The sequence below is a fragment of the Hippopotamus amphibius genome, chromosome 4, assembly GCF_030028045.1.
Source record: "Hippopotamus amphibius kiboko isolate mHipAmp2 chromosome 4, mHipAmp2.hap2, whole genome shotgun sequence".
Taxonomy (NCBI): domain Eukaryota; kingdom Metazoa; phylum Chordata; class Mammalia; order Artiodactyla; family Hippopotamidae; genus Hippopotamus; species Hippopotamus amphibius.
This window is the reverse complement of record NC_080189.1, coordinates 164,100,658-164,127,665: the sequence shown is the minus strand read 5'-3', so window position 1 is coordinate 164,127,665 and position 27,008 is coordinate 164,100,658. Positions and strand designations below refer to the sequence as shown.

The 27,008-nt window shown below is 39.1% G+C and overlaps 1 protein-coding gene across 6 annotated transcripts in view; it reads right to left on the bottom strand.

Annotated features, from left to right (window-relative positions):
• The window catches only part of NRXN3 (neurexin 3), a 1,504,067-nt gene that overhangs the window by 774,161 nt on the left and 702,898 nt on the right, over positions 1-27,008 (bottom strand). For all 6 annotated transcript variants that reach the window (XM_057731261.1, XM_057731262.1, XM_057731259.1 and 3 more), the window contains one exon: positions 18,143-18,262. In XM_057731261.1, coding sequence (XP_057587244.1) covers positions 18,143-18,262 — 120 coding nt within the window. The remainder of the gene's footprint in view (positions 1-18,142; positions 18,263-27,008) is intronic.

The following is a 27,008-nucleotide window of genomic DNA, read 5'->3' as shown; positions in this document are numbered from 1 at the left end:
TCAAATCCCCACTGTGTATCAGATTCTGCTTGAAGGTCTGATTATTTTAGCGGTAAACAAATGGATGTGATACCTTACGTACATGGGCCTTACTACCTTCTTTCATCTCACCCCTCACACTCTGCCGGGGCTCTCTTTCTAAGACATAGCTTTGCCCATATCACAATTTGCTCAAAAACTTCCACAGGTCCTCTTCCTCCAAAATTTGCTGCCTCCAGGAGCCTGTGATCAGACCTCATCCAGGCCGCCTGTCACACATCCTTCACCCTCCCTCTATTCCAAATTTTCTACTTCCCAAAGGATCCCTGACCTCTCCCACCCCCCCCCCCCACCCTTGCTCACCTTGTTTTTCTATGTAACACTGAACCTGAGCAGAACTGGGTGAAGACTCTAACAAAAAAAGAAAGGAATACATTGGACTCTGCTATAAAAAAAGGGGGGGAGGAGGTATATCTAGATACACTAGTTATGGAGGCCACTTGAAATGAGTTTAGTTTTTAGCGAAGTTTAGAAAAATAAAAGAGTAGAGGAAATGCTTAAATATGAAGTCATCTACAAGAACAAAATTATTTTCTTGCAAGGGACAGGGAGTAACAGCATGCATATTAAGTTGATTTTACTCTTTAGGATACTACACAGTAATCTCTGCATCCCTGCCCTCTATTCCCTGGCCTTTTACTTCAGTCTAGTCAACCTACGTAAAGGAGAGTGAGAACCAGTGGGACATGATATTACACAAAACACTGCTTAGAAAACACTGACTTAGGATCACTGGCTAGAGAATCAACAGTCAGGAGTCCTGGTTCTTGCACTCTGCTACTCATTAGCTGTGTGATCTTGGAAAAGTCAATACTTTCTTTTGAACCTTATTTTTTATATATAAAACAAGAAATAAATGAGATATTTACTTAGAAATAGACTATTTGTCAACTAATAATAATGAATGTAATTTATAAATCAATAGTTTTGTGCCTTGCATGGCCCGTTCCAGCAGTTTAAACCGCTTCATATCCTTCCAAAGAAGCTGCTGGTTAATCATCAGTTGGTATCCGGTGTTTCCTATACTCACCAAAAATGTATTGAACATCTATAATCTGCCAGGTTCAGATTATATAAAATACTCAGTTCACATAAAATAATGAGAACAGAAAGATAAGTAAGGCATGGCACCTATCCTATAGAATTCACAGTTAACAAGTGAGCCAAAATAATTAACAAATACGTGTGTGATAGGCACTATAATGAAGACATATTTAGTGAAAAGAAAGGAGCAAGGAAACCTCTTTTTCAGTGGCTGGCACTATGCTAAGCACTGTGCAAGGAAAGATAATCACACAGTCTGGATCCAAATTAGAAGGAAAAAAAAAAACATACATAGGTGAGCATGCTGTATAAACATGGAAATTCTGTACAAATATTCATTCAGTACAAGGCCCCATTCAACATACACAGATGAATAAATTAAGGAGGGTAAGCCAAACAGATAAGGAGAGTTTAGGGCACATTTGGAGAAGACGGTTTTCTCACCAGTACTTAGGTTTATGAAAGTGAGTCCTAGAAGACCTGAAATGGAAAATGATGTTTGAAGAAAAATCCTGGGAAGTCTTAATTGTCATGCTACAGAGATTTGAGGTGTTCAAACATACACAGCAAAGTTTACGAAGAAATATGAAGAAAAACTTACAAATAGCTCCTACTGGGTGAATGCTAACTAGCGAAGTAGAGAATAGGATATCATTGGAGAGAAGACAGAATGGTCAGAATTTAGGGTCAAAAGCTTGGGTGGCCACAAAAAGGAACACACTGAGGGCATTGCTAAGAATAAGAGGATATGGATTTGCAGTGGAACCAACTGCCATGTGCCTGACGTTCCCTAAGTCATAAGGCAGCAGCCAAGAAACCAAGCAGAGGGGTTTACTTGAAATTTGGGTAGTGTGGCAAGGGTTCCAGAGTATTGGTGGGAATGTCATTCACATTACTGACTAGGAGCTCCAGGTGTACAAAGGTAAGTGAAACCTTTGACACTATGGAGGGTAGAAGGTAGAGTCAGGAGGCCAAGGTCAGAGAGAGGTGAAAACCTAGCAAGTGGTAACAGCAAAAGAAATTCTCTCTGCCAGGTAGCCAGGCTTTTGAAGAAGTCAGGTTATTAGGAAAATCATAACATGAAAACTGAAGTCACAAAGGTTAACCCAAAGGATGCAGTAAGATGAAGGCTGTGAGCAAGGAACTCAGTTCAGATTGTTTTTCACATCCTGAAGGTCAGGAGATGCTGATGATGAGGACACGAGAAAATGGCATTAAAGGCATATGTGGACCTTAAAAGAAGAGATATCCTGGAAAAATAACGGTGAACTATGCCCTGATTGCAGGAATAAAACGACTGAAGAAATTAGTCTCCACCTAAGGGGACTTCAAGGGATGTTATATCAATGCAGTATATCCAGATTTTAGTTAAGGCACAGATGTTGAAACTGTAAGAGAATTTGTTCACATTAGGTAAATACATATAAAACAATGGAGTGCTCATGTGGTAGCAATTACTTAATCATTTGTGGTCTACTACTTACTTAGCATCAAATATTTGTCATTAGAAATAAACACTATTTCTATAAACACATTTCTACAATGCAAAGGCTGAGAAGTAAATAAATCACATTTTCCTCTAACTAATAGACTGAATATAAAGAGAAAAATCATTTCCATGTTGGTACACTTTAAAAAGAATTTAAATCTCCATCATCTAAATATTCTCACCAAATTCTTAAAACCCCCTGAACACGTGAGTTTTAAGAACCATGTTCTCAGGAACAACTAGAATCTGGAAGTACAAATTCTCCACATAATTATTCTCATTAGTGCCAGTTCTTAAGATGACCGAAATTTATCTTTTGGGTTTCCTCTCCACCCATCTTCCTCCCAGACACTAAGCAGTCACACTTATATTTCCTTTCCTCAAATACTACCACCTTCATAGGCTCCAAAGGGCAAATGGCGTCCTGCTCATTGGAACTGATTATCAAAATCACCATGATTAAGATTTTGGTCTAATCTCCTAGCACTCACAGCTGAGTCCATTATGGAGGACCCCTGGGTGACTGGATAAATATCACCATGGGACTGAGATATGACTTCTCGTTCAGTTAAACTCCACTGGAGGTCAATACCCAGCCATCTTCCCACGGCAGGCAATAATTAGCACATTAAGCCACTCAGATGATAAACCAGGACTCTGTAGGTTTCTGGGTTTTTTCTGTCAAGAACGAATAGGGAATGAGAGGTTGGATGTGGATCTTCCACTACCTGGCCTTGTGTTCAAAGTTAAAGCAGGTCATTGTCAAACTCGGCCTGGCCTGACCTTAGAGCCTCAGGCTCAAAGAGTTTTGAATTGGGGAGAGAGCACCATAAAGTCATCTACTGTGAATAGTCCATCATGAACCCTAAATTAGGTTATACTTTACTATCGCAGATGAGTGGATGTCAAAATGAGTAAATATCTACAAAGTTAAGATTATATATTGAGATTCCAATAATGACAGAGGCTGCAGAGATTGTAGTTTTCTCCCCTCAGTGATAAGAACCAAAGATTCACCCTGGGTAGTAATTCTTCCATATTCTAGGAAAGAACCAAAAGTAGGACCTGAGGTTACTGGACGTCCCAGAATGCTTCAGCATGCTCTTAGAAGCCTGTGCAAGTATCGCCTTAAAAAGTCCTGATATTTACAGGAAAGGTAGTAGGTTCTTTGAAACTTACTTAGGTTTTTGGTTGAATTGTACAGACCCCAAATCAGGGATATGTTCAAATTTAAAATTAGAATAGACAGAACATCCCTGCTATTTGAATAATCTAATCCTAGTAACCCTTCTACCCACATCCACTCAACACACAGTTACCATCAACTCTAGAGGGAATTATAGTCACCACCACAGGCAAATTGGTTCTCTAGGATGAACACACAACAGAAGGGTCCTTAATCTATTCAAAATTCTACTTGTTTTATTCATCGGTGACATTTTGCTTTAAAGGAAGGTTCATGTTTTTAACTTAAGCAGCTACCTTGCACTTTACAAAAACTGTTTCATTAAGTCCAATGCTCTGCTTTACATCTTTTATTTCTAACCCTATTAACAAAACTGGGACTTTTACAAGGTGTATGTTGTGAGGTTGTGTTCCATTAATTGCCGAAGGCCACCCAGTTAGGAAGGAAAGGAACAGGATTTGAACCCCCTACTCACTCTCAAGACCGTATTCATCTCCTTTATCTGCTGAGTCATGCTGTCTCTCAGTTCTGAATATATCAATAAATGCAGCAGGATTCTGAAGAAGTGATCAATATGGACTAAAGTGGTCAGAGAAAACACAAGGAATAGGTGAGACTTGGGCTGGGCCCTACAAATTGTATAGGATTTGAAAAGCCAGGTCAAGAGGAGGGAAGTTCCTCAAAAGGGAGGAATGAGAGTGGCAAGGGCACAATGGCCATAGAATATGCTAGTGCCAGTGAGGACACTGGCCTTATTAGAGGGCATAGTGAGCCGTGAATATTAAAGAAACACTGGTCCAAGGGACAGATTTTAAAAAGCAGATTATTGAAGACTTTGATAACCAAGTGTAGGGTTTAAATTATGTCAAGAGGGGGCCACGAAGCTTGGTGAGCAGAAGAGTGATAAGACAAAAATGGTGTCCTGGGAAGATAAATCTGGAGCTGGTACGTAGGATAGATTTCAGAAATAAAAGCAGCTAGGGGGCTTCCCTGGTGGTACAGTGGTTAAGAATCCACCTGCCAATGCAGGGGATATTGGTTCGAGCCCTGATCCAGGAAGATCCCACATGCTGCGAAGCAGCTAAGCCTGTGCACCACAACTACTGAAGCCTGTGCGCCTAGAGCCCGTGCTCTGCACAAGAGAAGCCACCGCAATGAGAAGCCTGTGCTCCACAATGAAAGAGTGCCCCGCCCCCCACCACAACTAGAGAAAGTCTGCATGCAGCAACGAAGACCCAATGCAGCCAAAATAAATAAATACATAATAATAATTTTAAAAAAATAAAAATAAAAAATAAATTTAAAAAAAAACAGGGAGGCCAACAATGGGGAGCTCAAAGCCTGGCAAGGGAAGCAGCCAGGGAATTACCTGTAACACACTCTATGTTCTCCAGGTGATCTTCACCACTATGGCTTCAAAAGAATTTCAACATAACACTCCTCCCTGCCTTGCTCTATGCCTGATGAATCTGCCACCAAAACATTCCATGTGACAAGCAATGCAGCTTTAGGAAATACAGCCTCAATCAAATATTACCTAGGAAACCAAATATAACTAAATGCAAAATGTTACCCCACACTGGGAAATAGCTGTGAGATTTGGTTATAGCTGTGTTTATTGTTCATTAAACAGTATATAATAGGAAAACATGCTAAATTAACCCAAATGCAAATTAAATAAGTTAGATGTTGGAAATTGGTGTGGTGTGTTGGGATTGGAATAAAGCCTCTACCAACATTGAGCGTTTGGCTAAACTCACTTGTTTTAATACATTCTTTTCCATTTGTTCTGTTCTCATGATTTTTCATGAGTCAGGGACAACAGGCACATATGATGATGGGTGTTGAACGGCAGGCCCTTTGCCAAAGGCCTCCCAGGGCCAGGTCACTGATGTGAGCTTTAACTAGATGATACACTTGAGCACCAGCATGAGGGAGCCATCTGGGAGTTTCAGGTAGGGAGAAGAGAAAGAAAGATTACTCTTAAGGAAAAATAAATCCCTGATGATGTCTCCCTGCCTAAATTCTTTTTCAGAGATAAAATTATACCTCAAATATTGAGTATTCCGTTCAGATAAACAGGCTTCCTGCCAAATATCCTCAACGGCTGACAGATACCCGAGCTGCGGCTCCCTAAGACACAGAATCAAAAGCATTTGGACAGAAAAATTATTTCAGAACAATTAGAAAAAAAATCCTAAAGGAAATTTGTATTGATTTGTAAAATGTATATATGCACAGGTACTTATTTTTATTTATGTAAACACAAATTTGGTTTTACTCATATAAAGATACCTGGGTAAAACTGCAGTTTTATATTTAGTTGAGGGCTGATTGCAAAAAGCATCCAGTGAATTGACTAGGAAACAATGCCCAGAGTCAGAGGCCACTCGTTACCTATCAATACTCCTGAGAGTGGTTGCAAAGTGTCTGCTAGGTTTGGATGAATTCTCTCACAGAGATATATAACTTTTGAAATCCGGGGTGTACAAAAATCAAGAAACCTTTGCATTTTACATTTTTCAGTATACAGTGCATCTAAGTTCTTCAATCATATATTATGTACTAGCTTAGGTCAACATAAAACTCAGCAGAAATTGATGAATGATATTAAAGCAGAAGAGTTCTTCTGTCTCACTAGACCTCTAGAGTACTAGAGTGTTACAAGAAATCTTATCGTGTGAAATAAACCACAACATCTCTCTGGAAGCAGATGCCACAGAAAAAAACTGAGACCCAAGAGGCTCCTTCCCTATATAGATTATAAGCTCTTTCCCTCAAACTACAATCCACTGCAACACTGTTCTACTTATATGTAGATGCATCTACGTATAACCGCCCAGAAACCGCAAGACTTTCTGTGAGAAGGGATAAGAGCACGAAAGAAAAGAAATAAAAACATCTTGACATTTCCATTTTTCATCCAAAGATGAAAATTGCATATCGGGATGCTCATTATAATTCCTGCATGCCTAAAAGCATTCCTTCTGGCAAGAAAACACCCAGCCCTGGTAGAAATGCTATTCATCTCATGAAAAGAACACTAGGGCTTTTGCACAACTCAGACTCTGAATATGCAAGGCTCAGTCATTCACTCAACAAATACAGTTTGAACATCTGTTATGTGCTTGACACCATGCATAGCCTGAAACAACGTCATGTAAATAATTGGTAAAATTATGCGTGTTTTTTCTTGCACTTTTATGCATTTTCCAATTTTCAACAGTGAGCTTGTATAATCTTAATTATTAAAAAAAAAACAGTTAAAACTAAAAAGCATCAACAATGCAAGTTCCCCCCTTTTATTCTTTTTGTAGACATACGTCAAAAATAAGTGCACGAAAGCATCTAAAGATCAAAATAAGGACAGTCAACAGCCAAAACACTCACTGGCATAGAAACACTCCACTTTCCTGAAGACTCCCCATTTTTTGTTTGAAAACACTTCTTAATTTCATTTGGCCAAGAGACGTGGATCAGGTGGCAAACATCTACAGGACAAAGGTAGGTGAGAAAACAAACTGCAATTCTAGGTAAAGAAAATAAGAACGGCTAGCTGCAAGAGCCAAGTCAATCCCTGAACCCACTGAGCTTAATCAAGTGTTATCAGAGAGACTGGAGGGAAAAAGCAATGGAGACCTTACAAATGAAACTCAGATGAAGAAACACTTGATGGAGACACATTTGAAGGTATTTAACTAGCTTGGTGCAGCTTCTTTTGCTACAGAATGTTCTTTGACTGCAGGAGGCCTATAACTGGAGTTGAAGGATATCCCCCCCACACACACCAACAAATAAATAAAAATAAATAAATTTTTAAAACAGGTTCTAGAATATTCTACACTACCAGGGCTGTCCCAGGGCTAATGCAAAGCCTTAAATCACCCCTTATAGGTTGTGGTTTAAATCGCAGCACACTGTGTGTTATAATATGATCCCTCCCTCTCCTTTCCCCAACATCAAAGTCTAAAGATGAAGTCAAGTAAAAAGAAACAGGTTGACACGGACTTCCAACCTTAACAAAGTAATATTAATTGGATCTGAAACAACTGACCTGAAACAACAAAGAAAAGGACATGCATATGAAACAGTGGCTTGCAAGACACTGGACATCAGGCAGAGGACAGTGATTCCTGAAAGGGCTTGGGAGGACGTCTGCACCACGGCATGGGGAGGGAACTCCAGGTGCAGCCCAGAAGACTCCTACAGATGAGGAGATGGAGCTGGGTATCAGGAGAGAGCAAGGCAGCCACAATACACAGGGACACGGATGCATCTTAAACACATTCCATGGAGCTAGAGAAAATGGAAATAAAAGACCCCATACTGGGAGATCCCATTTATACATATTCAAGAACAGACAAAACTCATGCATGCTGATTCAAACCCAAGCAGTAGTGATCTCACAGAGAAGGAATGACTAAAAGAGGCACGAGGGATCACTCTGGGAAAATGAAACCATCCTTTATCTTAACTGGGGTGTTGGTTATGTGGCTATAAACATTTATCATAATGCACTTAAGATCTGTGCACTTTGCTGAATGTAAATTTTACCTCAATCAAAAAATACCCCTCCAAAAAAGGGTAAGGGAAAAAAAATACAGGAAGGGAACCAAATTATATTTACTAGCTCTATTTTACAAGAGAAGATAAAGTCGTTCGCATTTCTTTTGCCTTTATATGTAAATGCTAATAAATGGAAATGGAAATAAATGTAGGAAATTATAAGTCCATATTGAAAAATACATTAAAACAGTACCTGTGTGTGACTAACAAGGTAATATAAAATTATCCTCTGTGAACCAACAGGCTCTCAGTGGATTACTGCCATCACCATCAATGAGTAACTAGCCAAGCACACCAGAAATAAATGGGCCGTAATTAAAAATAAGCAATAAAAATGGTCTACTAATACAGCATGCTGAAGATGGTGGAAATGAAATTTGTGAGGCCACAGATTGCAACAACTCATAATAATCCCTGACAAGCCACAGGTCCCTGAATTGTGGAGACCATTTCTCCTTGAACCATAGGTTCAAGTATCAACTGGAATCTGTAGAAACAAATGCTCTATCTGTGAGTCCCAGCTCGTTTCATGGAGGGTTGTGCAAAACAAAAGCTACAAGCAGTCCTGGCTCTTGCTGAACCTAGATGACACTGTGTGTATATTAATATCAGCGGTACAGCAGATTTTAGGTACAAAGTAGCCCCTTCTTGACATCAGGAGCATTTATAAGCAAGAGTGATTCCCATGGGCAGCAAGCTAGCCACCATCTGCATCTATGAAACTGTTCCCAAGAGCACCAGTACCTTCTTCCTCATTCTAAGAAGACTCTGGGTTTAACTGCCATCCCCTGTGCTTTCAGCCACACTGAATATCTGTGGGCCCAGGAATAACATGCATTACTTTTGGTGCTGCCCACTCATGAATGCTTCTTTCGTATCGTCTTACCGTCTGGATCTTGCCGACTACGGTACCAGACTGCTCCTCCCAGCCTCCCTGACTTCTTTGGACGTAGCCTCTGCCTGCTTAGACCTACCAAACCTGCAAAATGACACCTGTTTAATGGGACTTCTGATCTTGTTACCTGAGCAGATCAATCCTAATGTTGCTCTCCCCATAACAGTGTAAACACTAGAAAATACAGTATAATTGTCGCAACAAAAGTAGTAAATCTCTATGCCTAATGTTCATCTAAATCCCTATGTGTTCCGATGAGTGTTTATTAAGAACTTTCCTTGAGGCGTTCAGGAGACCTTGGCGGTCAAGAGCCCAGTCTGTGTGCTCAAATGTAACTAACGCTCTTTGTCTCCCCACCTAATAGTTTTGTGACCTCGAGCAAATCACTTCACTTCCCCGTGTCTCAGTTTCCTCATCTGTGAAAACAGGGATCACAAGAATATCTGCTTTTCTCAGGTTGTGTAAATGACAGAATGATATAACCAATTCAGCACAGGGACTGGCACACAGTTAAGTGGTTAAAAAATAAAAAGTAATGGTATGAGAGAGAGATTCAAGGTAAAAAAGGATTTGTAATTGAACAGAGCATAATATTGTTAATAACAATTATCTAAAACTTAGAAAAAAGCCTAGGAGAGACATGTGTCCTTTCAATGTCATATAGGGACATTGTTTAACACATCCACACAAGAAATACTTAACTCTATGGGGAAATGTACCTGTGTTTGACATACGTATCTACTATTAACTGGGGCACAGAGTCTGTGAGTTGATACTTTAACCTGTAGACTTTTGTTCAGTAGAGATACAGTGTTGAAATGATAACATCAAAACTTAAGAGCTTTTTACCCTGTGAGACACTCGCCAGTTTTATATTTAACCTAAATTTGTATTTTAATATTCTTTTTAATGCCTATAAATATCCAGTTCTTCAAATAATCTTTTGCGATCTTGTTGTTCACACTTTAACCATATTGTTGTTTCCCTCGTTAAGGAGTTAAATAAATTTGGCACACATTCATTCTATGTTTATAAGAGTTATGTTTTAACTTTATGAAAATTACATTTGTATGAGTCATGTTTTTAACTTTCTGAAAATTATATTAAACAGTAGCTAATAGTTCTTTAGGGGCTATTACAGTACATGCCATGCCCTGAACTTTACAACTATGAATTCGGCTTATCTTTACAATACTTTTATGAGATAGAGCATATAAATATCTACATTTTAGAGACACAGAGGAATTAATTAATACCAAGGTAACACAGCTATTAAACAAGAGTCAAGATTTCAACAGAAGCCATCCTCTCCACGTCAATTGTCTCATCCACTATGCTATACGACATATATGGAAATTACAATAAAGTAAAAAAAAAAAAAAGGAAATCAGAAGATAGTCAACAGAGGATGAAAATATAAATATATGGGGTTATGAGGGGATATTCTAAGTCTGTAATATCTAAAGATGTCCTAACTAAATGGCCTCATGTGAGTATTAAGACAGAAGCAACTAAAGACTTTTGGAATATGATAAAATTAACAACCAAGAACACAGAGCTTCTCTTTTCCAAGCCTATATTTTTATGTAATTTGGTTGTCTGAGAAGATTTGGTCACCTGGAATTTTAAGCCCTCTAGTCTAGTAATTAGTGCAGAAATTATTATTTCTAACAATGACTAAGTAGTAGCAAATCTAATGATAATGTGAGCTTTCATGTCAAACACACCTGGATTCAAGTCCTGACTCAGTTACTTCTTAACTGTGTTACCTCAGTTTTCCCACTGTTAGAATCAGGACAATAGTAGTATAGTATTTCTTAGGGACTTTGGGATGATTAAAGGGATAAAATCTTTATAAAGGTCATAGTGGAACATCAAGAACATAAAAAGGATTTGACAAATATCAAATACTATTAGTTGTAGTAAAAACTATTACTACTCCTATTTATTAAGTACCGTTAACACTCTTTGTGCTGTAACAAAAGAGCTAGGTGACTAATTCAGTTTCACAGTGTAAGAGTTACAATTGGCATTTAAAGTAGTTTGATTCTAAAGCTAATTAGCCTAATGATTATGCTATGAAGTCTCTTATAATGTAATAAGTTATATGTTACACATCAACCTTTTAAAAATATGGTTTATTACAATTACATTTCCAAGATAAATGTCTACCAATGGTTCGATGAAATAAGATTTTGGCCCTATTAGGCTTATATCCAGGACCCATCAAGAGATTCAACACGGGGGATTCTTCCCCAATGAACTGGGCACCATCATGTGTGTTCTACTAAAGGAAATTAGGAAACCTACTGGTTCTTATACTTTGAAAATGCATATTATGCAACGAGAGCACAAATCTTAACCAGAGTGTAATTCTAACCATACAAATGTTTAGAATAAAGACTGGAAAGAAATCTAGTAATCAGAACAGCATTTTCTAAATAGGTAGGGATGGAGCTGAACCCACACAATACCAGAATACCCTATTCTGACTTGGTGCCAGAAGAGGCAGACACTGAAGGGCAGTCTCTCGGGGCCGGGGTGGGGGAGGGGGGAAGACCTTCTGCTTAGAATGGGAGCCCTGAGATCTGTGGCAGGAGTGACAGCCAGCTGGAGGCCCCAAGGAGAATTAGTTACTTATTCACTCAACACGTGTTGACTGCTGCAGGCTCTGTGCCTATCCCATGGGGAGAAGAGGGAAAGGAGCCAGTATCTGTCTCAGAGAGCTCACCACCCTGCAAACACCCACTCTTCAGAACTAAACTCTAAAGGGCTTAACCACCAAAGGGAAGGAATGCTTCCCCCAAGATCCCTTGGAGCCCACTGAAAAAGGGCCATCCAGGCTCCATTCCTGACTCTGGTGGCTTCTAGAACCTCCTCTGGCTCAAGGATGGTGCCCTCCCTACACAGCCCCATCCCACTCCCAATCAAAGGAGGGGGCTTTAAAAGCTCCCCTGATCTCTGACAGGGACAGGTGTTGGCACACGGGTTTATTCACAGGTACAAGAGGATGCCCATGCGATTTGCAAAAGCTTGGGGAAAAAACAAACAAACAAAAAAACAACTGGGAGGAAATAGCCAGAACATTAACAGTGGCTATAGTATATTTATTTCCACTTGCTGGAATTTTACCTTTCCTTTCCAACACTAGTTCATACCATATTTGCTTAGGAAGTACTTAAAACTTTTTCAAGACTCATTTGTTAATGAAAACCTTTCGAAAAGCAGTAGTTCTTCTTGATGGAGTCTCAACCTCAGGGAGAGCTGATCTCACTCCACTTTATGCCTTCTCATTATATACTTTTCATATTTCTATTAAAGCACTTTCATACGTGTCTTCGCCCATTACTGTAATGTCTTTAAGAACAGGATGTATCTTACTCATGATCATATCTGCAAATAAGAAATGTCTGGTCTGTCATACAGAGTGAAGTAAGTCAGAAAGAGAAGAACAAATACCTTATGCTAACACATACTTATGGAATTAAAAAAAAATGGTATTGATGAACTCAGTAGTAGAGGAAGAATAAAGACGCAGAGGTAGAGAACAGACTTGAGGACAAGGGGAAGTGGGGAAGGAGAAGCTGGAACAAAGTGAAAGAGTAGTATTGACATTTATATACTACCAAATGTAAAATAGATAGCTAGTGGGAAGCAACTGCCTATCACAGGGAGATCACCCTGATGATGGGTGATGACCTAGAGGGGTGGGATTTAGAGAGCGTGGGAGGGATGCTTGGGAGGGAGGGGATATGGGGATATATGTATAAAAACAGCTGATTTGTTTTGTTGTACAGCGGAAACTGGCACCACAATGTAAAGCTATTATACTCCAATAAAGATCGGGGGAAAAAAAAAAAAGAAATGTCTGGTGAGTGAATGAATGAGTAAATGACAAAGTGAGATGTCTTAATAGTGAACTTCTCACTACTTGCTGGATAGGCAAAGCTTAAAAACAGATGTAGGAAGTAAACACATCATCAAAAACAGGGACATACTGTAGTCTGATATCCTTGGAAATTATTGCTATACATATAACAAGATAGGCTCATAACATAATGCTAGGGTACCTATATGGACCCAAGAGACAGAATTAGCATATGCACGTCTCTCCCCTTGTTTGTGCACTACGTAATGTGTACATTGTTTACTTTTTCTGAAGCCTGAATGGGAAATGTGTTTTTAACAGATTTAATCAATACAATAACCTACGTTAAAAAATAAACCCACACAATAAATAAAAAGCAAAAGGCCAATCAATAGCTAACAGTGCAGCTTAACAGCCACTCCAGCAGAAAACTGTCTGAAAAGGCGCTTCACACGCCACTGTCTGCACGATCCACCGCTGCTTGCTATTGATTTGTTGCAAGTAAAGAACATCTATTATCACATGTCAGTGTGAACCAAGCAATTTCTCCAACAAGTAGCCCACAGTGTACGTCGAGCAGTGTAGTGCAGGTAGCTGGCCGCTGAAGGTGGGCTGAGAACCCACATTTATTCCCTTCTCTTCACCCCACAAAGCCAACATAAACGCCCTATTTATAAATCCAAGAACTTGATGTGCGGACCCACATGCCATAGACGGTCCCACATTCACTTCTCCAGGGCACAGCAGCAATAATGAGATTCCAAAATTGGATACAACTCAAAATAGTTGTCACGAACACGCCTAAAGGTAATGATGGTGGTGAGAATAGATGTGAGCTGTTCAAAGCTGCTATTTTCAAAAAGTCCTCCCAAATGATGACTTTTCCACACGTGTGTGGGAATATGCAAGTGAGCTGGAGTTTGTGCAACACTGTGTGCAGCTGTGAAGGAGAGAGGAACTCAACAATAGGTTTCCAGTGGGGTCGGTATTGCCACTCAATATGGGAAAGGAATTCTGGATTCACCTGACGGTGCAAGGGCTACAACATACCGAAATTGCTCCAGCTCTCAATCCTGATTTAAAATACCAATAAGAACCCAATATCCGAGAGGAATCTCCTTACAAGAACCCTTAAAAGTTTTCCTTCCTTTCGTTGTTTTTAAAATGTAGCCCCTATAATGTGTCATTAAGTTGGATGCAGGTGGTGCTCACTCTTGGGGAAATCAGCCCCCTCTGATTTGAATTTTTCAGAATTGAAGACTGTCTTTGGAGAATGTTACTTGTGTGTCCTTCCACAGAACTTACTGGATCCTACATGAACTCAAAATTGCTTCTGGGATGATTTTGTCCATTGTAGTTTTAAGACAACCCAAAACATCACCTAATGAAACTCCCTATGATTTTACCACTACATGAAATGGTGGAAAGTCATGTCTTAAAACTAGGTAAGACAATTAATAAATCAATTATACTTGAGTTTCTAATCAGATGATATTTGTTTTCTATCCAATACAAGGAAATCACTCTCACACAAGGTGACCAGCCACGGAGAATCTATGTCATACTTTCACAACCACTTATATCAGTTTTACATCTATCTTTATAAGAATGAACCAGAAATTTACCCCACTGCCCCCATCAACCCACCATGCCTTCACAAAGAAGGATGGAATAAAGTTAAAACCATCCAGGTCTATTCATACTAAATGAGACACAGTTTTTAAATGTAAATTCTACTCATGGAGACTATCTATGTGACAGAACCTTGAAATTGTCAAGCAAATGCCAAATTTAGCACAAAAACAGGCAAGAAACAGGCAAGAAAAAACAAAGGTTATAAGTGATAGAAGTAATGCTAGAAGAAGTGAGCAAGACTTTAAAGTGCAAACATTTCTTTAGAAACTTGCAAGTCACATCCAGATATAACTAACTTTTCTACATATGATGACCCGAGCACTTTATTTTGGAAAATATTATAGTCTAGCCATTTCCCTAATGAATAAGTTTCAATTCTTGGATATGCAATAATACATTGAGATGTTTTCATTTCTATTAATTGAGGATCAATCTGCAGTTCTGAGAAACTGCTCACGGAAATTGAAAGTACTCAAACATTCCCGCTCCCCCCGCCAAAAAAAATAAAAACAGCTTTTGCCATTAGATTGAATCTCTAACCAATCTGCATGGTCTTATGACAGTATTTTAAGGAATACATTTTAGACATATGCAACACTCTACAAAATACACTATTACCAAAAACTGGGTAAAGGCCAGATTCCCTTGGTGGCACTCCACTTACAATGCATGCCCCATTTCTGTTATTTAGGTCAAAGACAGCCCACCTGTTGATATGCATGTTCCCAAAGCAATTACTAACTGCCTTTGTGTTCTCTCATAGAAGATGCAATCCCTGCTTTTTTCTATATTCCTTCTCTTTCATCCTTCTTCATCTTCTAGTTACTTTACTCTTTCTTCTTTCTTTGCAATTTTCCCCATGGCTTTTGCTGATCTTAAGCGTGAGCCTTTTTCAAATCTGCTGGTGACACTGAGGGTTAATACTCAACTCCTGATGCACACGAAGCTACCAAGAATTTGCTAACATAGGTAGGTACATAGAGTATCAGATAGGTAACATCATCTTGAAGATGTTTGTGGAGTACCAAATTACAACTTTAAAGATCAAGGTTGATACATAATAATTTATGATGTAAAGAGTTAAGGCTGATCTTCTTGGGTAGAAAAAACTGACTCTGATGCTAGTTTCCAAAGTGAAGTTACTGCAAATACTTTAAATAACAATCACTGACTACAGAGACATTCATTGTAACAATTTTAAGCAACCCAGCATTTGATATATTTGGTTGGGTTTCATTAAAAGTTTATATCTCAACTTCATAGTTACAACCTGTATATCTGAATTCCATATAATCTCCACATTCTGCTATTAAAATGTACTTACATATCCACATAGCCATCCAATCACAGAAGCTCTGGTCTCCTCTCCAAGAAGAGAACAAGCAAGTTGATTCTTTTAATGATTTGGGCTCAAAAATCTTTTACAATAAAAAAATTCAACTGCATTGTTTATAGAATAAATTTCAAAATATATTACCCTAAGCCTGGATGTCTTAGAAACATTTTTGAAGGATGAGAAGCGATTGCCACAAAAGAACACTGATCTTTCCCAATCCTGGTTCTGGTACTTCATTACACATTGACAAATTGTGCAGGTCAGATAATGCAATAGTCCTTAATCCCAGACTGAGGCACAATCTGTTCTTGACAAAATCAGAAACAATCATAGAAGATGGGAAAGAATCCTGGTTGAATTTTTAGCATACAACAATGCCTGGCCTGGCTGGCAGAAAGGAACTTTTCAGTAAGAGAAAAATGCATACATACCTTCTGAAGACTGTGCCTATTCACCGCCGTTAGAGTAACTCACCATTCTGCCTTTCCTGTATGCAGTCTCTTCTTGACCATGTTCTACTGGGAGTGGGATGTATGTGTGATATGGAATAAACTTGTGGGGAGAAAGAAGCATTTTGCCACCACTTAGGAAAAAAGCCTCCCATGCAGACAAATTGGAGGGAAAAGAAAGAGCATATAGCACAATTCCTCAGGGACTCTGGATGGGTCCATCACTGACTGTTTCAGAGTAGAACAGTATTTCCAAATCATAAATATGGAAACAGGGCTTTCAATAATACCAAATAACTGGAAAGAGCCATCTAATGCCAAAACCTTCCGCAGAGAGTGTGTCCTTTGCCTTACAAATATAGAGGCAAATGCTTACACCTAGATCAATGAGTTTCCAAGAATTTTCTCCCCACGTTTCACCATTCCTCACTTGTTTCTCCTTTGTGTATCTTAAGAGATTGATAGGGTACATAAAGAAAAAAGGCTATGAAAAAAATGGAAAACAGGACAAGAGACAACTATATACATGAAAAAAGTTGAGAAACGAGGAATCAAGAGAAACCAAACAGACATGATAGAGAGAGCATTGTAATCGGCGCCTGCTCCCACTTGCACAAACTGTAATATAACTTTAGTATCTGCTCAGATAACATTATACATCTTTTTAACAAAACGAATTGATGAAAACTATGAGTTCAGATTATAAAATAAACTCCTACCATGAAGGCAGCATTTAGAAAATCAGAAGGTCAGTAGGACCCCCTACATTAGGGCTTTTCAACACATCTCTTTGCAACAGGTATTCAGAAATTTCAAGTGATTGCTCATCTCTAAAAGTGGCCACATTAGAAGGAAGTGGAGACAGGTTATAGATTCCCATAGAATTGAAGTCTCTCCACCATCAGTGCTAGAATCCCCTTCACGAACTCAGTCTTCTAGAATTAAAACAGCTGATGCACCTGAAGCATCACTAGCAGACAAAAATAACAGCTGGTTCTCTTCCAATATGAAGCAAATACACAGATACATACATATAAATATACTCACAAAATAGAAATGTATATATAAACAATTACCATGTGTATATAAATTAAATAGATATCAATAAATAAATTTAGCCAGAGGGAATCTATGCCTACATTTGAAAGACCTTTGAGAGTGCATTAAACATTTCTAGTTGGAAAAAATAATAAACTCTTAATGTCTTCATCATTTGGAAGGCCTAAGAAATTCTCTAAACTCAGACTTTTTGAGAAAATAGCTACATTCCTTAAATATTCTCTAAGTTCTAGGAAATATAAGTGGGAGAGTCTCAAAATTGTTATACAGATGATTTAATTAATGGAAAACTGGACTCCTTAGGACAAAAATATTGTCTTAATTGTTTTTGTTTGTTAAAGGGTAATCTAAAGAAAATAGGGAGTAAGTAAATGGAAAAATATCTAGTATTGTTGAATAAGAAATGTCTCTTTGCTCTTCTCATAAGACCATTAGTCCTTTATTTTCCCAGTTTCTGTATGAGAAATTGCTTATGAATCTTTCAGAAGAGCCATCCTTTTATGTAATGTCCCTTAAGGTTTCTCCAAACCTCTGAACTCTTCGAAAATATCCCGAGTATGAAAATGTTGTACTCACGATCATTGCACTGGTTTCCAGAATAGGAGGTCATGGAACAGTCACAGGTGAAGCCTTCCCACTGCTGCATACAGACCCCCTGGTTGGCACATGAATCCTCCTGGCAGGTGGTACTTGGTCCTAGTAATGCATAAGAAGAGCAGGAAAGAAGAAAAAAGGAGAGAGAAACAAAGTGTTAAAATTAATCAAATTCAAAGCAATCACTTGAATTTACTATTCTCATGCCCCAAAACATTCAAAGACACAACCGCCAAAAATGTCAACTCTGTATCATGCAAGAAGAATTCACTACATACAAAGGACGACAGAAATACGCACTTAGCCACAAACTATCAACGGTTACACACAGAAGGGAGAGGGCTGAACACACTGTTCTCTTTTTGGCAGACTCTGTAAAAGAGCTTCGTCTCTACCATTCAACAAGAAAGATACCTCATTTGGAACATGGTCTTTCTAAAAGCATAATGCTAAAGCAGAAAAATGCATTCTCATGATTCTTGTGAATTAAGGCACAAAAGTTCTTACAGTCCACTTCGTGACACCAGATAGATGTTTGATGGTAATGAGCAGATGGAGGAGGGTACAGCAGCCAACACGTACTGTTGTTTCGTAGGCGATGAGCACTGGGCAATAAGTGCTTTGTCTACATTATCTCATGAAGCTTGCCAGTGACCCTAAACTGTAAGTTCTCACGATTACCTCCATACCATAGATTTTAAAAAAACTAAGCCACAGAAGTAAAATAATTTACCCCAGGTCACACATTTGCTAATTAAAGGATCCTGATGTCCAACTTAGGGTAGCCTAACTCTGAGACTAACTACCTCAGTGGTTCTTAAAGCACCGTTTCAGATCATCACCACCCGGGAAGTTGTTAGGAATCCAAATTATTGGGCCACCCCAGACCTACTGAATTAGAAACTCTGGCAGGAGGCAGAGATCTGTGTTTTCACAAGCTCCCAGGATTTTACAATGTAGACTAATATTTGAGAATCAGTGCACTGCACCACACTGCTGCTATAGGTTTACCAAAGAATGTATTCAAATCGAGTGTACATAAACCAGAGGGTGTATTTGAGGTATAAGAAGAAAATATTAGAAATTACATTCATTTTCTTTAAGTATACCTCTCTTGGAGACTTTCTCAAAACGTTTTGCAGATATGAGTGAGCAGCTGAAAAAGGCAGTCTCTGACTTACAGATTGCCATCTCTCTTAGGTCATCCTGGGCCTCTCTTTAACCATTCTCTCTTTTTCACTTCTGTTGTCTGCCTTTATTTTGGGATTAGAAATAAACCTATACCTTTGGAATTATCTAAACTAACAGGAAATATCTTAATATTCAGGATAACTCCATGAATTTCCCAGAAAGCCTCAGCAAAGGAGGTGGGCCCTTTGACTCATCAAACATTATTAGTCAGGATCTGATGCAAAAAAGCGCTTGACCCAGTAAAAATATATCCACTGCAGTAAGTGCATATTCCACAATTTCCAAGCTAAGCCTCACACAGGCACGGGATATTGAAATGTAAGCATATCAGGTCCTAAGGATGCATATTCAAAAGAGATGCATGACTACAAAGGGTTTGTCTTCTGGGTGGCAAGACATTTTGTATTTATTCATGAAGGGTAGAAGCAGTACAGACCATCAGTCCTAATACAAAGCAATTAGGATATGACATAAGAAAGTTCAAGACAATTACTAACACTGGGGGGGCAGCATAGCTGCTGAGTTTCTGCAGCTCCTATGTGCCATGTGGTTCCCCCATGTGGAGATGAAAGGAGTTTCATGGTCATGTTCTCAGTGGGTCTTAAACTTGAGTATTGTGCAGTACAAGGCTCATTAACAATGGCAAATCAGGACAGCTTCTTTCAAAGGACAAAAGCTTCCAAGAAGTCCACGGGGCTCCCTGGCCAAACAGCTCTCACCAGACAATGGGCTAGTAATTCAATTGTGCTCAAAAATCAGAAACACATGGAAGGCTTTCCCTTGAAAGGCAGCAGAACAGCAAAAACTTTGGGAAAACAATAATTCTTTGCATGTTCATTGAATCTGAAGACAAAAGTTCTCCCATGCCTTTCTCTTCCCCTTTAGCCAAATTTTACCCATTTTCCAAGGACCAGCCAAAATGCCTCCTGAATATCAAACATTCCCCAGTAACTTCAGATGACAATTCTCCCACTTCTTAGTGGCCATAGCACGTATTAACTGCATCACTAACATTTATATATGATAATATTTAATACTTTTTATTACACATGGCGCTGTATTTTGCTTACATAATCCTCTAATTCTTTCACATTTTTCACTATCTGCCCCCAAAAGATTGAATGCTTCCTACAGTTAGAAAGCAGGTGCTAGGCTTGGGTTATGTCTGTGCTGCACGTAGTGTACTGGGCCAGATGCAGAGAAAGTGTTTCGGTAAATGTGGAGCTGATCTGAACTGCAGCCCCCCAGGCCTGCCATTGTCTCATGCTTCCAAAATCTGAGCGTGGGAGAATGGTTTTCTGTGAAGCAAGCAAGCAATCAGTCCCATTTGTCAAAGATTGGTCAGGAATCCCACACAGAGGAAATTACAGGTCATTTCCAAATTCCACGGAATTTGTTTCCCATGCATTAAGGGGCGAATGCCATTCAGAATCAGATAATCCTCAAAGACTGACTACATGGTAATCATCTAAGACCAAGGGCAGTTTCGGGGTTTCAGCAAGAACCAGGAGAACCTGCAGTGACATCTCATCCGTCTGAGCCTGAACTCATACTTCCTTTCTAGGGTGAGATCCCAGGGCCCCTGCCTCCTCCTCCAGCCTCATTTCCTACTATGCACCCCCAATACACCATGCTCCAGCCATCCGTTCCTGCTTCCAATTCCTCTCAAACACAGTGGTGTTCACAGCGTGGGCCCTGAGTCAGAGTCTGCAGCACCTGCATCCCTTGGGAGCTCATGAGAAATGCATGTTTCCAGGCCCCACCCAGACCTACTGGCTGGAGGCAGGGCTGAGGAATCTGAGCTGTAACAAGCCCTCTGGGAGGTTCTGAGGCTGCTCAGTTCCAGCACCCCTGCCCTGATACTTCAAGGCCATCCCTACCTTCAAGGTCCTTTGCTCTTGCTCCACCCATAGCCTGAAATGTCCTTTCTGCCGATTTTCAAATGACTGGTTCATCTTATTCTTTAAGTTTCAATTCAAAATGGGTTTTCCTCGGACTATTCTACTTAAGGAAGTTCCCATCAGCATTTCATTTACTCACCACTCTATTTTCCTCCTTATTTAACTCACAAAAGTTACATGGATGGTAACTAAGTTACTTATTAAGCTCTTTATTGTCTGTCTAATTCTTCTGGAATATGAGTTCCTTGAGGGCCGAAGTCTTGGCCGAAGTCTTGTCTGCTTTGCTCACCTTTTACATTTCCAATTTCTGATAAAGTATTCAGTGCAAAGGAAGAGCTCAGAAAATATTATTGTATGAAAGAAAGAACAAGACACTACTATGTATAAAACAGATAACTAGTAAGGACCTACTGTATAGCAACAGGGAACTCTACTCAACACTCTGTAATGGCCTGTATGGGAAAAGAATCTAAAAAAGAGTGGATATATGTGTACGGGTAACTGATTCACTTTGCTATACACCTGAAACTAACACAACGTTGTAAATCAACTATACTTCAATAAAATTTTTTTGAAAAAAAGAAAATTCAAAAGACGTTGGAAGAAATTTTAAAAATTTAAATAAAAACATACCCCTACTTAATAGATGAAATTAAAGAAAGAACAAGAGAATAAAAACTAAAGAAATAAAGTCGTTATTTTTTGACTTAAAGCCAGCCATGTGGTTTTCCTAACTAATTTATCCATATAAGCAGTTTTCTACTTGGAACCAAACATTTTTGGGGTAGTGGTGGTATTTAATGGACTACATTTCCTCCTCTAATTTAACTATTAGACTCATTCAATCTCACCAGATGTTGGGACAAAGACTCTTGGGTCCCCTGCCCAGGGATAGTATGCAACAACTGTGTTGAATGAGAGTGAGCTTGGACAAGGCTCTAAAACACTTTCTAAATGGCAATATAAGTGCCTTTTCTTATTTCAAACTATCTAGGGACATCCTTTCCTGAACAGACTATATCTTATATCTGTATCTATTTCTCATATTCTCACAGTGTCTCCAAAATCGAGAGGGAGGGGAACAAAGAGCAAAAGAAGGAAAGAAAGGAAGGGAGGAAGGTGGGGGGGAGAAAGGGAGGGAGGGAGGAAGAAAGAAAAGTTAGAGAAACTTACCAAAATGCTCTGGAAAAACGGAAGAAGAAAAAACTTCAACAATGCTTCCAACTGTACATCCATTGATATAATTTGATCTTATACAAATCAGACAGAGGATATAACAATAACAAAATAAGGGACTCACCTAGCACTTATCATGTGCCAGACAACTACTAAGCGTGTTTCAGATACTAGCTCATTTAGTTTTCATCAACACATGATGAAGCAATGATAAGTATTAAAGAATCAGAAAAACAGGAATGATTTTCTCATGGAAGACATCCAGAATGTCAAAACTAAAAGAATTTTTTGACTGATGATCAAGTTAGAAGGCAAGGATTTCAGAAAAGTAAACAAAGTCACAGAACAGTCAGTATTTTTTGTAAGGTCCCACCAGTAACAAGTAGCAGAGTGAAGTCTCAAACCCAAGCTTGATAACTCCACAACTGATAACCTAACCTCTATGGATATGGATAAATCAGAGGTAGGGGTGTGTGTGTGTGGGGGTGTGTGTGTGTGGGTGTGTGTGTGTGTGTGTGTGTGTGTTGCCATTAGATTAGTAAGAATACCTTAAGGTATTTCTAACCTACAACCAGAGAAAGATAACTTTTTAATGTAAGGATGTGGCTCTTTTAACAAGGAAAATTTTCAAATGCCATTTCAAACCAAAATTCAATTAAAAATAAACAAGAAGATCTAGTTTTGTCTAAGTACATGAACAAAAATTTGTATCAAATGCGTATGTTTATAAACATAACAGATATTCCTGAAGACTTAATAATCTTATCTAAAATATTCTTCCGAATCAACCTAAATTCCATATACTCTAAGATAACACAAACCTTTGGAATTACATATTTAGGAAGCTTAAAAATTATTAATAATGTGAAACTGCACTAAGGATTTAGGGAACCCCTGCATAGGGATGGTGCATTAAATATGTAATCAATCCTCACTAAAATAGTCACATATCCTTTTGAGAAAAGATGGTGACTTTTCTTCGTGTAGTAGGGTAAGTGACAAGGCAACAGAAGTATGCATGAAAGGACTAAATAAGTTGTCAATAGTGTTACTAAGTACTTTAGTTTTAACTCCCAGCTCTGTTTTTAGTTTACTGGAAAGCATCGCATTGTGTCTTTTTTATTTTTTTCAGATGATATCTCTGATGGCTGCCAGAAATTTCTCATTTTCCTTGAATCTGAGGTTGTTTTTCTTTTTAAGAACTGTCCCAGACAGTCATTTCATGCCTGTCACTGCTAAAATCCACCTTGGTTGTACATGCAAACTGACTCAGTCAACTCCTCTTCATGGTCTAGAAAATCAAAAGTTGACAGACTGCCTTTTATTACTTGCAGGTCCTTGAGACAGAAGAGCTGTCGGAAGCACAGGACACTTGTATCAGAGCATATTGCTGTTATTGCCCAAGTAGGACTTAACCAAACCTATGCCTCAAAGATCCCAATTTAAAATGCATAAATAACCAGCACCAGCTGGTTTTGGCCATCACGGAAAGTGAACTTGGTGATGGGGGAGCCTGGAGTGACACGTCTGGTCTGATGCCTAATATCCATTTATCCTGAAGAGCAGAGGCTGCTATCCCACTGGTGGGCACCAGGTGGGGCTGGTTTAACAATATTCATCGTTTTAAATTACAGCATGAGGTGTTTGTCAAAGGGCTTAGAATCTGTGATTGGAACCTGAATGTGAAGCATCATCACAGTAGAACTTTGTGCCAATTAAAGGGTTTTTTGGCCTCATACAAAGCCTGGCTGCCATAGGAAGAAGCTGTATGAGAGCTGCCATGGGCTACCTAAAGAGATACCTTCCACCTTAAATTTTATTTCCTTCTATAAGTTCATAAATCTTCCCACTTTCACATTTTTAATAGAGGACATTGTTTCATAGAGGAAGGATGGCTGAGCAGTAATTGAGTGGGAAAGAAATAAAAAAAGAACAAAACAAGTAGACGAACATACATGTATTTGTTGCGTATGTGTGGAAGACCCTTACCAGCTTCCTGAGCAATCTATAGTCTCTATTGCTAAAATATAGGAATTAAAGTGTTGAGGCGTCATGAAAGGTATTCTTGACATTAGGGATAACGTTATCCTTACTTAGCTGCATGTGTGTCTTGGTCCCTGCAGCAAAGATGCTTCTGTAGCTCTCAAAGTACTTCTACATTCACAGTGTTGGGTCCTCTTGGCTTTTCCAAAGAGAGTCACTTACAGACAACATAAGATTCATCCCTTTTAATTGGCAATAACCCAACTCACTTCTATTTAATTTTAAAATAAGAAAGCAATGATCCTTAAATGTGTCAGGCATCCCTTTTCATAAAGAGCCAGCTGAGAAGTGAATGCTCTAGTTCCCATTTTACAGAAGATTAAGCAAAGCCAGAGAACAGGGTCCTAAATGTTATTATAAAATTTCACTGGCAGAAAGACCTAAGAGCAGCTGTGTTCCCAAGATCTTACGTTTTCACCTTGAGGGCAAGACCTATCCCTTGCTCACGCTCAGAAAGGCACTGAGACAGGCCTCATCAAGCATGTGCAGGTGTTTATGGCTTCCTTTCCTCAAGGAAGGGTTCAAAACAGTCACGTGGTTAGGACAACGAGTGAAAAAGACTAATGATAAAATTCAATAGTTGGGGAACACTGGGACAGATTCAACAACACCCTTGTCCTCCTCAATCACTTCAGCCCTCTCACCATATAATGAGTTAAAATAAGTCAGGATGGGCATGGGAATTGGTTGAAACCAAGACTGCTTCATGAGCTCTTTATCTCCAATGGCCTCTGATTTCCTGTGCTGTTAAATATTTAACAACTGGAACTCTAAGGAAAAAAAAATAATAAAACCTGATCTGTAACATTTATATAAAGCTGATTGTCACGGCATAAAATACTCCTACCAACAGCCAATTTCAAGCTAATACATGTTACATGATGCCAATAAGCTTACAAAATTCCTGAAAATTCCTGTGCTGGTGCCAGCTCTAGCACAGCACTTTCCTTGACGGCCAATGAACAGCAAAGAATAATAGCACTTGGTGAGTAAAGCGATTTACCCACGTGACACTTCCAGACAAGAGAGGTAACAGTGATGCCGGCCCTTATGGAGTGTGTGTAAAGGTGAGAAAATGGTGTCAACATAAAGCCTTCTTGCTTAATCTACCCTGTTCTCAGAAGGTGCCTGGGTAATAAAGGCCAAATGATTAGATCATCCCTTCTTTTTAAAATCATGAACAGTTCCTCAACAGTCAATGCTGCCTCAGAAAATGTAAACTGGGACCTTGTTTTCTGCTTTTCCTTCTCTTCTCAGTACTGATGTAGCAGTTTGTTGGAGGAGTACAGGGCATTTTTTAAAAGAGAGAAATAAGGGATTTCGAAGTCCAGCCTCAACAAAAAGACAGCTAATTTAAAATTCTTTGCTTTAATGAACACTGTGCAAATATCATCTAGAACTTAGTGCAATAGTATTGCTATGAAAACCAGCTATCATAAAGTCAGCTGGAGGATGGTCAGACACTCTCTGGTCATCTCTGTACGGTTTCTGCTTTGGAAATACTCAAATCCAGACTCACACCAGATAGCACAGTAGGCGAAAGGCCATAAGCTTTAAAATCCAGCTTTATTACTTACTAGCAATGCGATCTTAGGCTAGTTACCTAAATTCTCTGAACCCCAGTTTCCCCATCTGTATAAAGGAGAAATTGTTTCTACCTCACATGGTGTAAGGATTGAATCAGATAATATGTGTAAAGTCTATAAAGTCATCCATGAACTAGGGCTAACCTAGTTAGCCATGCAAGGTTGTCATCAGTAGGGAGACACAATATCCTTAGCATGTGCCTGAATGAAGGAAACCCTCAACAAAGGGCATTATCAGTTCTGTTGGAAAGAAAAATCACATTCTCTCTACCTGTTTTAGTTGGGTGTGTAAGGGTCAGGAGCGCAGAAATGAGACACATATGGTTCTTTTGTGAAAAAAACCTCTGGCATACAATGTTGAGACACGAAAGACAGAAACCATTGTGGGAAGTTCCATTTAATTCCTGTCTCTCTTACTATTTCCCATAATGCAAACCATCTTTGAGGAGCTGATTTCTATTAGGTCACACACTATACCTTATTACACAAAATACAATAAAGAAAGTAATACAGCTCTTAGCTTTGGATAAAATGAAGTGAGGAACTATATTGCTCACAGTAAAGAAAGTTGGAGAATTACCTACTATTTGGCTGATGCCAACTCTTATCTAAAGTGACTTGAAAGAATATTCAGGTTTTCAAGGTATCCAAACTCAAAACATTTATTGACTTAAGATATGCAGCACTTGGAACCCAATCTGATCAATCCTTGACCCCCTCCCACCCACCTGCCCATCATCCGGGCAGCGGGACAACTTACATTTCCAGAAAAGACACCATTCAACTCCAGAAACAGAAGCTGCTAAGGGACATTATAATGGAGAGAGGGGAGAGGATATTCCAGCTAATCACCTACCCCAACAAAGAGCTATTCTTTTATTTCTCCTGATTATGACGCATCTGCCTCACTCCCAACAGATCAAACAATATTTCTTTTATAGTTGAGCAGCT